We start from the raw sequence: 12,099 nt of genomic DNA, 5'->3' as shown, positions 1-12,099 counted from the left end.
GCAGTGGAAGCAAGAGTGACGGAGGAAAAGGCGACAAGGGAGCAGAGTCTGCTGCAATTAGACAATGCAACCTTCACTGTAGAAGCCGGACAGGGTGTTACGTTCTCTTTCTGCCGTGCGGGGAGGGCAAAACGATCTCGCCGATAGGTGTCTACGGCGTAGAGGTAGCTTTCACAGTGAAAGCTGTGCCTAATCTTACTCTCTCCGCGCCGTGTAGGGAGACCGAGAATCTATGGCGTACGTGCCATGTTCACTGTACTAGCTATTTTGACTACCCGCTCTTTTTTTTTTTTTTTTTTTGGGGGGGGGGTCGGGCAAGAAATTATTCAAAACCCACGGCGTAGGTTTCAAAGGAGTTCCTTTAGAGCTTTACGTCCAAGAGTCGGCTTACATGTAGGCCTACATGTACAATGAACCAAGTCGGCTTAAATCGGTTTAAGCCTTAGTGAAGCAGGTCACTTGTTAATCATTTTAACGAGAAGGGAACCCCTGCGATGAAAAACACAAGTGTATTATAAAAAAACATTAATTTATTGGTATTATGTTTAAATTAAAGCTTGTTCTTCATGATTTTTCATGAGGTAACATCAGTGATGACGTCAATTCCTGCCATTTTTGTTTAAAACAAAAGGATAAATAATCAAACCATAGCTGTTCCTATTGTTGTAATAAGTGAAAGACGTTGAAAGGCCTACCATCACCATTCAGCGAAATGTCTCAATTTGAAAATAAAATCATCTCCCTTCATTGGAATGTTTATATTCAAAGACTGATAGAAAATTCTTGGTACTAAGGTCCAATCACGTGATGTTCGAGTCACGCCACACCGAGGTTCTGTTTCGTTCGGTCAACCACGGGTAGTTCCGAAGATTACCGAAAGGCGGAACAACCCGAGGAGTTCCGAATGCCATCGTCTTTTTCCGTCTTTCTACTTTTCGTTCACTGCCTGTTCTTCCGGCAGTGGGATCCGTTTATACTCTGGCCTGCAGACTAAATATACCACACACAGTCCCGCAGCCACCATTACCAAGCAAATGAAGTTCACCAGGATCGCCTCTTTCCCTTTCTTGCTGTAGTCTTCCCTGAAAACATGCAACACAACACCATGGGAAATTTTTCATATGACTTGAACTTTCAATGTTCTAAAATAATAATATTGACGTCAAATGGTCAGACCATTTCCAGCCAAGCAGTCGCCCAGCAGTTATACGGAAAGTGCGTCTTAGACAGTAAACTGCAAGGTGGGAAACTATCTTTTCAGATGTGGATGATGACGTCTTTTAAGTTTCGTAGATCAACATGTCTACCTGTATGTTTTAGCTTCGAAGAAAATGTAAAATATTTTCCATTATCCTCAATTGCATTTTAATTGTGGACATTCTAGAACAAAATATTTGCAAAAGTCAATTTTTCAATGTAGTCCTACATGTACTCTAGTTTCTGGTACCTGAACTCCTATAGTTATTAATAGAATTTTCACCGAACGTCCGAGACCCCGAACAACAAAACAGCACAAACACGTAAGATACTTCATGGTATATTACCACTTCATGGGATAAATGCTCTGATTTTACTGTCAAATCGACTTCATAGGATAAATTGCGACTTCATCTCCACATAAGATATTGCCTGCGACTTCATGGGATAATGGTGAAATAGTACCTGTTGTTGGCCCAACGCTATGAGAGAGAACGTTTTTGAAATATAATGTTTTTGTACTGTAAATATTATCCAAAATAGGTAAACTGTACGTTTTAATTCACTTGTATGACTGAATAGGGTTTTTTTTAGTGGTATTGGATGCATGTTTTGAGTAATTTTAAAATACACAGGCGTATGTAGGTGAGGATTCAGTATTTCTAAAAATCAGTACATTATGGGACATTATGGTCAGCGTTGAAGAAAAGGGGGTGCAGACCCCCTGGGCCCTCCCTTCCCAGATCCGCTTGATGCATAAAACTAATGGATCAGGTAAACCAGGCTATGAAAACATAATTTACGCATAGGTTACTGGATTATAAGACTAATTTTTCCATGAGGAAAGACACGCGCAAGTGTAATGATTTACGTCTGTCCCTTGGTTTCCGAGATGCTCTGTTCTGGTCCTACACCTGTGAATGTCCATCATGATGTGATCAATGGTGTCCCCGAAATGTGCCCTTGGCTGGCTCTCATTTGACCCGAAAGTATTATCTGCGGCACAGTCTGCATTTGGAAACCTGTTAATAAGGCGTCCGGAGGGGGGGGGGGGGTAGGCCTACTCGTTGTTTAGCAGCCTAACTAACGTAGTTGATCAGCGAGATCAACAGGTTTGTAGATTGATATTTATTCAGAATTGTGGTTGATTGTTATTGTGGTTGATTGTAATTTTTACATCGTAATTTCTGCCATCTACCTTTAGTAGTGGGACTTTGCAGTCCTTTGGGGGGGGGGGGGTATATATTTCTTATATCGTTGTTACTGGTATCCTCTATGCATTAAAGTGAGGAACATGAGACGTTGGGGATATTTAAACTAGCCATTAGGGATGTGCACGTGTCCTTCGGATTTTTGGTGACTTTGGTGACCTAGGGGTGGTTGATTATTATCTTTAAATTGTATTTTCTGCTATATACCCATAGGTCTTTAGGTTGAGGAAACTAAAATGTCGGGGTTTGCATAGGCAGGTTTTTTTTTTTTTTTTTTTTTTTTTTTTTTTTTTTTTTTTTTTTTTGTGACCTGGGGTGTGGCTGTCCCTGGTACACATATATATTACCGTAATTTATTTCATCTCCCCCTAGACCATTCGAATAAGGAACATGAGTCTTTGGTGCATGGGTGGGCTACATTAGTGTGACTTGGGGTGTGACCGTCCCTAGGGGGTGGAGTGATTAGTGGTTTGCAGGCAATGAAGCTGATTCCATAGATTGCACTTAAGATTCCTTGCAGAGTTGGACCGACCCAGCTAGTACTACATTCTATGTGTGAATCTGATGGCGGTTAGGAAGGAAGGGGAAATGTAGAGAAAGCAGCAGACAGTACTAAATAACAGACCTTCAGTCGTATTCTTAAATATAGGTCAAGTTAATTAAAACCCATTCAAGACCCCATACTCTCAGGAATCCTAGGGTCCAAGTCCCATTGTTCTTTAACATAAAACACACATGTTAATTACTGCTCTTGGGAAATAAACATTTTGTTTTGTGTTAAGACACAACAGCAGTCAAACGCTAGGATTCCTGATAGAGTGTGTGGGGGCTTGAATTAGTTTTTAATTGGATTCCCTGACCTATATTTATGCATATGGCTGGAAGTCCATTTAGTTCTGTATGTGCTTCTGCTGTTCTCTACATTTCTCAAGGACCCTTGCACATTCATTAAAATGACTGGTTCATCAATTTCCGTTTCATGTTCCTTAAAATTTAAGGGTATAGATGGCAGAAATAAAGTTGTGAAAAACAGAATCAACCACCCCCCGGGATAGCCACTCCTGAAATATCATACTAACATTCCCGGAAACCTATGCATATCCTCAATGGTAAGCTTATCAGCCCGGAAGGTTTCATGTTCCTAACTGTAATGGCGTAAGGGTAGAAGCACGAATAACGATGTAAAATTTAAAATCAACCTCCCCAGGGACGGCCACACCCAATGTCACAAAAACCCAGAAGGACCCATACACATCCCCAAAGACAGATTTTTCAGTCCCCATACCCTTACGTTCCCAGCTTTATTGTTCTTAAGGATAGATATGGCAGGAATAACAATGTCAATTAGACTCAACCGCCCCCAGCCCCCCCCCCCCCCCCCCCAAAAAAAAAAAAAAAAATCCGAAGTGCCCTTCCACATTCAAAATAGTATGTAGCCACGTTTCATGTTCCTAGCATAAAATCCGATGTAAAAATTAGAATAGACCACCCCCAGGGTCGACCACACCCCAAGTCACAATTGAATTCCGAAGAGCCTTTGCAAATTCCTATAATGATAGGTTTATTAATCCCCGACGTATCAAGTTCTTAACTATGATGGTTTAGGAAGTAACAATGTGAAATAGATTATGTATGTATATAATGAATTGTCCACCACAGGGAAAGCTTGACCAATGTAAGCGTACCTAGCCGAGACCACCCCGTCCCCATCCCAATTCTACCTCTATAGAACTTCACACTAGCTATTTATTGACTTAAAAAAATTCTGGTTGCAAAATGCGTTGCGGTTGAAAAATTCGTTTTCACGATTTTCATTGGTTGCAAAATGCGTTGCAGTTGCAAAATGCGGCGCTACACCAGTTTTATGAATCCCCAGTATTTCATTCTCCCCGACATCTATCTGGACAGTTGACCGTTTCAAATCATTCAGATTTCAGACTTTCCGACCTAAGCGTTTTCATTAAGTATATAGGCCAGGAGGTCAATCTTTTTAAACGACCGAGATATTTTCGAAACATTTATGTTGCATATCAATAGAAAAGCCTATTTTTACAGCTTGTTATTGCAAGTCATAACATTTATGTCATAGTTACAAAAGAGATACTTCTATAACACGAATAATGGAATAGACGGTTTGTTAAAGATATTAATGTACACCTAGTGTGGAGCAAAATTAAAACCTCTCTGCCTAGTAGAGTTCTCTACCTACAGTGGAAACACATACATTCTTGCTACTGTGTACTAGCCACATCTATAAACCTGCGCCGTCAATCAAAGCACAGTTTTATGCCCTAGTTTAAAGGCAGGCTATGTGTTTATTTATACACTTCGTTTGTCTTATACATCTAGTGCCTTAGACCCGCCATGATTCAACGTCCAAATATTGTCAGTTTTTAATCGTCCTGAAATCTGAAAAATGTCAAAACTAAATGGGTAAAACAAAAAACTAGCTTTATGCTTTCCGTCGCTGGATCGGAGCTCTTGAGATAAAATACATTATTTATAGAAGTTAATCTCACGGGTATCTACGAGAACATCTGAAAATAACAGCTTCATTAAACTCCAACGAGATAAAATACGCACTATCATGAGTAATGTTACCCCCCCCCCCCCCACACACACACACACACACCATTTCAAATACACACGTCACTCTGGAAATCATGGTCTAGAATGAAACTTCATATCGACCTTTACGCCTAATTTCCACATCCAACCAGAACTGAAACATGTTTGGATACAATGTACCATGAAGTGGTAATATACTACGAAGTCTCCTAAGGGTCCTTATTTTTTAACCAATGAAGTCGCCTTCTATCATGAAGTAGTAATTCTTATCCTATGAAGTGGTAATATACCATGAAGTATCTTAACACATGTCTTTACAACACCTAGTGTAGATAGGCTACATTTACTTACACACTAAATATGATTTTCTCCACCATTCCCATCAGTGATGTGGCTACCCGCAAGAAAACGAAGTAGATACTCCAGCGCAGTAGACTACTGCAATCATACTGCAAACATGCTTCAAATCTGCTTCGATGTGGGAGCTAATTAGCATATTTGAAACATGCTTCTATCATGCTGCTAATCTACTGCATTAATGCTCCTCCTCTGTACAACCCTATGTAATTTTTGAAGTAGAATTGAAGTAGACTCTACTGCATTTCTACTGCAAATATGCTCCACACCACTACTGCGTTAATGCTTCTTTACTACTTCGATACTACTGCATTTTCGTGCGGGTATAGCCAACCCATACACGGCGACGCCCCAGTACCGATGTAGAGGCATCAGCATCTCGCGGCCATTTTGGCCCAACTTGGGATACATAAAAGCCACGAAGCCAAATATATACTGAAAATAAAGAGGGTTAAATTGGTTTTTGTTGTCTCATGTTAGAAGGTAGTTAAAAAAGGGAAATCTCTGAAATGACTGAAAGTGTTTTTACCTCTTAGCCATGTTTCGATCCATCAAACGACCGTGATCACGTGACGGATTCTTCGATTTGAGCTCTAGAAATTAGATTGTCATTCTAGATGGGGAAGTTAAAGGGGCGTAGATCTATTTATTTATGTAATTATTTTTTAAAATTCATTTGTTTGTTTGTTGTTTGTCGTGGGGCCCTCATATTCTGTCTCAGAATCAGTTATGTTAAAGTTAGGTTTCCTTTCCAACGGATATATTCTGAAAGTTAGTAACGTACCGCATTCAGCGCGTTCTGCACACAAAAAAAAAGATTGTGAATTAAATGGAAAACAAGCAGTACACGTACACGCGCACTCTACCGTTATCTCATCTCCGTCAACTAATAATCGCCCTGTATTCCCGCCAACTGCACGAGCTGACTCTGTATTCAGACCACGTGCTTGGCCAAGCTGAGGACGTCTGTACCAAAATGTCTGAATCTGTGAGTGTGAATGTAAAAACATTCCCTTTGTACGTTCACGTGTACTTACTTGTGTTGACTGCCTATAGTTATCAACGCGTACACGTATCCTGAAATCCAAAGCTTGTTTTCTACTACATGCAAATAGTTTTTATCGCAATCTTGTTGATATCTTAATCCACTTGTGGCCTTCGAATTCTGACAAGCCGACCAAACTTGCAGCTATCGTTTAAATTTCCAGCGGTGATCGGACGACATAACATGGTGCCGGCAAGAGACCATTCCCAGAGACTATCGTACTAATTTTGAATCGAACAATCTACACGGGGTTTCTCGCTCAATTGCTTTCAGCTTATGTGGCTTAGATGTCTGTCACGCCTACTGACGCTGATAGGGGGTAATTAACTTTCGTTTAGCAGCTTTAGTAGGCGTGTCAGACATCTAAGCCACATACATGTAGGCTGAAAGCAATTGAGCGAGAAACCCTGTGCAGATGGACCAATCCTGTCAGATCGATCCAGGTATATGGGAACCCAGTCTCACACGCCCTCGCCTTCCTCTTGTCCAAATGCCTAGGGCGTTGTTAAAGATAGAAGGGTGTGCCTCTGTTATGGCCTGCTCAAAATAATACCCCTATCTTCATTGGACGCATTAAAGCATTTTGATCCCCTCCCAAACTACCACCAGCAAAAAATAAAAATGATATCGAATAAAAAAGCGATTTCACGCTGGGGTGATCGAAGTGTCTACTTCTTACGTTAGGAGGCAAGCAACCACGGGAACGCAGCCTCAAAACCAGTGCCACATCCTCACGGCCTCTTTAATTGTTTATACTAGGTTTACAAACAAATGCTCAAATTAGGTCAACGGGTGTGAATTAGGTCACGTTATGGCGGGTGCTTTCAAAGTCCACGTGTACCCAAATACTGGATGTTATCGCGAAGTTATGTCAACCGTCAAATGTTAACACTCGGGCTTACAGATTTTTTCCGTCTTCTCGTCCATTTTTTAATGTTCTACGTTTGTTCGTTTCAAGTTTGTATATTTGCTTGCACGTCTATCTTTTGGATGATTGAGAAATTGATACTGAGTTTGTCTACTTAAAAGGAACCAACTCGATAAAACACATTTTGAGAGAGAGAGAGAGAGAGAGAGAGAGAGAGTGTGTGTGTGTGTGTGTGTGTGTGTGTGTGCGTACATGTCAGAGAGAGAGAGAGAGAGAGAGAGAGATGGGGGGAGACCACGGTATTTACCTGCAACCCAAACAGTATAATGGTCGCTAGCCCCAGCCAGCTGTGAATACTATACAGGTTGGCAATCTTGTACTGGACCAGGTTGTGGGAGTCAAAGACTGCCTTCAACCCCACTATGATGAAGATGACGACAATGGCCTGCATGGAGGCGTGGACCACTTTGATGTAGATCTTCTTTTGATTTCGGAACACTCTGTACACCAGAATACCTGGGATAGAGGGTTGATACAAACATGATCAGATTTATTGAATTTATTATATTATTCAGGTTGATTTTCAATGCGCTACTGTGCGAGTGAATATTTAATTACAAGGTTTGTCATTCTTATATGTTTAGACTGTATACATGTATATAAGACTACCTGCATTAGAATGCTACTTAATTTGTACCACGGATGCGATGGTTTAGGCGATTCAGCGATCTCAAAGAGCTGTCCTCAAACATAGTTGTACCTGTTGGCGGCCATTTTGGCTTTCCTCTAATTCCAGACGATTTTGATCTGACCAAAATGCTTTGTGTTCCAAAATTGACTGAAATGGCGCCTTACCCTCTCCATACAGAAACACTAGCCCTATCACCATGAACAGAGGGTGGTAGTTGAACTCAATCTCGGGTTTCTCCGTCCACGCGAACCCCTTTTGGTATTTGTAAAGCCACACTCCCAACATTACCACGAATGCCACCCCCAGGGCTTGGGACAGGGCGAAGATGAGCCAGAAATATGTGAATGAGGACGCTGGCTGCCGGGGCCGGGAATTGAGCTCTGTGCTGTAGTCCATTCTGACGGATGAAGGTCTGAGGACGATTTCTCTGAAATGATGCAGGTAAACAGGACTTGAGGTGATTGTGATTGAGTTAATTGTCCATCGGGAAATAAAGAAACAGAGAGGTAAATTATTATTATTTTAATGTGGCTCGGACGATCTTATTATATGCAATCTCTACAGTCCTCGAGCTCCTTATTACGAGAAGCTCACCGTAACAAGCCAGTCTAATCCCTGCATTGTACCACCCTGCACATATCACAAAAAATATGTACAAAATAAGTGTTCAAGTTATTTTCTGATATACTGTTATCAATCTATATTTCAACAGACATATATAGGCCTACCAGAGCAAGGATAATGTATACAGGCGGCGCGAAAATAGACGGGTTTCCCAAGCTAGGTTACAGACATTGCGATCAGGTGGCCTCCCTAAATTATGTCAACCTAATTAATCTGATTGAAAACGCACCCCTGACCCCCCCCCCCCCCCCCCCCCCCATCCACCCCCAACTCGGTCCCTAAACAATACCAACGCGTGAACCCTTGGTCTAGTAAACATTAGAAGAGGACAGTTAATCTAATGATGAACCGCCTGGGAGTGATAACATAACACAAATACTTCAAAGACGGGTTCCTTATCTAACCCATTGTAGGCCTACGGCACTGGGACACGTTCACACGGTCGCCTGATTGCAGTTCAGCTGCGCATTTCAGATCTGACTCGGCACGGCCGGTGTGACAGGTATGGTAGTCCGCTAAGAACCGCAGTCCGATCACCGTTAATTTCTACAGGTGACATTTGTCCCATATATCCCCGGGGGTACAAAACCCATACTCCGGCTAACCGTGACCTGAACAAAATACATGGAAGCCCGGACTTACATTCCTACGACAACCATTGCTGTCAAACTGAGACAATTCAGCACGATTCCCCTTCCATGTATATTAGGACATACTTCGATGGTTGCTTAAGATGCAGGAAAAAAATTTAAACGATTGACAACTCTTCGACCACGTGCATTTTATTCATTTTTAAAGTATATCTCAACATTGACTTAATAGTCATGAAATGTAATCAAGTTATTATTTTCGGTATGTTTCACCCAGTGTGCCCTCATATGCTGGTACTTAAAAACGACACGTGGGTAGCCGACGCTAATGCTGACAGAAGGCGTGTTTACACTGAAGATAGCTCGGCCCTGCTCGGTTCAACGATTCTTTGCGTGCCGCTCCTTTTGTGTGTGTATGTGCGCGTGTGTGTGTGTGCGTGCACATGTACCCAAACTCTTCCAATTATTCCATATGTCATGCACACTGATATAACGGGATGAACTGAAAAGATTATATCTGTCTTCATCCGTACTATTTAAAGAACAGTTGATGATTAACTCGTCCCCTCCGCCACGGTGTAAGCCTCTAACTGTGTATTGCCGCTTTGTGGACTCATTTCTCTATGGCCGCGTTCAGAACATCGGACTAACTAGTTAACGTGTCAGATATGTCCGACCCACATGAATACTTCCAAGCGGGAAATCTATTCAGTGTCCATGGTCTGTTACCAGATTAGACGGCAAGTTCTTTTTTTAGTAGGTCTCCATATTTGACCCTCGGACTAGTTAGTCGACTGTCCACTATTCTGAATGTAGCAATTGTCTATGCCTAGGTTTGACAAAGTAAAAATTCTTACAATCGTGTAACTTTATCTGTGTACGTACTAGTAGACGTGCTTGTGAGTATTGCACTTGAAGTACCGAGTCAGAACAAAAGTCATTTCTCCTCATATGAATATATTTTAAAAAAACTAGCCGAGGATTTCAGTTCTGATTACACATTACAAACTATTCCACCTCATCTGGTAGTGCGACGCCATCAAATTATTAAATTACTGTCAGATAATCTGGCTTAAATGTCTGTCCCGCCTACTACAAGCTGTGAGGGGGGAATTAACTTTCGTGCCCGCTCGGCTGACAGCTATTCAGCGTGAACCCCCAGGGATTTAGGTCGATCTAAAGTAGATCGATCTAATCTCTGAGAATGGGGTCTTTGTCTCAACGACCTGTAGAGATCCTTAACTCTCGCAGTTCAGCCTTAAAAATAAAAAAAAAACTCAAATAAAAAGTACCTGGCGTCGATTGTACCTTCTAAAATGTGCAGGAAAGTAGAGAGGTGTGACATCTGGCCAGTCAATTAGCACTGCGTTATCTAATTATTTAATTAGGAAGAACATAATACGAGGGTCCGGGTGCAAGGGTGGGTTGAGATAGAATTCATAAGCCGGAGGTGAAGTCCCAAGTATTGGGACGAGAGTCTTCCAGGTGCGCTTTTACCTTGTGTAGAAATGAAACAGTTTTAGAGTTCGTCATGAAGAATAAAGAAAATTGTTCTTCAATCAACAGCTAAATAATGAATTTGTTTACCTCCAATATTGTGATGTTTGCCAGGTGATTCTTAAATTTTACCAGTTGCTTTTCAGTTTTTTCTAGCCTTGATGAAGATGCTTGAACTGACAGTGGAGGCATACAATTTCAATATGTAACACAGCTGATGAAATTCATTTCTGACAGGAGAAAAAATTTGTTTTTCTAGAGAAAAATCCTGATGGGTATTTTACACGCCTTCACCAACACCGATAGCAGGGCATTTCCAGAAAAATAGTGACGGACATGCCCAGTAATGTGTGTGTGTGTGTGACTACGGACAGTATTATAAATGTTCAGGCAAGCACAGAAAATACATTCTTAGTTAAGTTGCCATACCATATAAACGATTTTATCTATGCTTAACTAGCACTGCATAAACTGCTTATAGCGGCAATTCTTTCTCTCTCCCTCTCTCTCTCTCTCTCCACATACTAGCCATCATATAAATGAACCATCCTTCTGAAGTCTTCACATTCTTCTTAATGTCAAAACGTAATCACATTGCAATTACTGCTTAAAATCAACATAATCGTGTGCCCTTATTGAAAAATTACAAGGAAAATGCATGCCAAAATGGGATATCTTGATAGGCCTATACTCTTGTCTCATTCGGTAAATACGATTGTCCGTTTCATATTGCACATGCACGCTTGTTCCCAAACACGCCCACACACACACACACACACACGTGCACTCATTCGCGCGCAAGCTTGGCGTACGATATACCCCTGAGTATAAACAATAAGAAAATTCAAAACATCAACACACAAGCAGTGCTGAACTTTACCTGCCCTTGTCGCCGTTTTGCCGTAAATGACAGGTTGCCTTTCCGCTCTATCTGTTATGGTCCTATATAGTAGCGGGGGTAACGTTAATCAGGGACGTCACGTGCGGAGTCGACCCATCCCAATAACAGCGACTATCTGGGACCGTCATTAGGTGAATCATTAACTTCATTATTCTGATTCCTACACTTAGGTTAGACGGGCATATCGTAGACTGCTCATACTGCAAGACCCAGCTTCAGATATAAATAAATAAATAAATAAATAAATAAACTCTGATCATGCTAGTATGTTGAATTTGCCTGTAAGAACGAAAACTGCTGCCTAAACTATTATATATGGGAGCGTTCACATAAACCTATCGCACAAGCTACATCGATCTAACTCAGCAGGATATTCTCCCTAAGTGCAATCACTTTAATCGCGGTTTAAATATCTGACATGCCTTCTTGGGTTGGATAATTAACTAATTAACTAGCTACTCGAGGAGTTGCGTCAGGAAATAAAGGATATTGCAACATTTTATCATCATCCAGAATCCCCAGAAGACGTTGGTAAGAAAATAAATACTGA

At 41.3% G+C, this 12,099-nt stretch overlaps 1 protein-coding gene across 1 annotated transcript; it reads right to left on the bottom strand.

Annotated features, from left to right (window-relative positions):
• Window positions 1-519: 519 nt before the first annotated feature.
• LOC106159747 (ferric reductase SjCytb561-like) lies at window positions 520-11,667 on the bottom strand. The gene is made up of 6 exons (XM_087013048.1): window positions 11,529-11,667; window positions 8,102-8,364; window positions 7,554-7,762; window positions 5,660-5,768; window positions 5,328-5,373; window positions 520-1,082 (listed from the first exon to the last, which is right to left on the bottom strand). The coding sequence occupies exons 2-6, from the start codon at window positions 8,331-8,333 to the stop codon at window positions 929-931; spliced, it is 750 nt and encodes a 249-aa protein (XP_086869174.1). The 5' UTR covers window positions 8,334-8,364; window positions 11,529-11,667; the 3' UTR covers window positions 520-928.
• Between the last annotated feature and the right edge of the window lie 432 nt (window positions 11,668-12,099).

The sequence above is a fragment of the Lingula anatina genome, chromosome 5 (genome assembly GCF_051362555.1).
Source record: "Lingula anatina isolate TDL-2025a chromosome 5, LinAna3.0, whole genome shotgun sequence".
NCBI classification, from domain to species: Eukaryota; Metazoa; Brachiopoda; class Lingulata; order Lingulida; family Lingulidae; genus Lingula; species Lingula anatina.
This window is presented reverse-complemented; position numbering and strand designations above follow the sequence as displayed.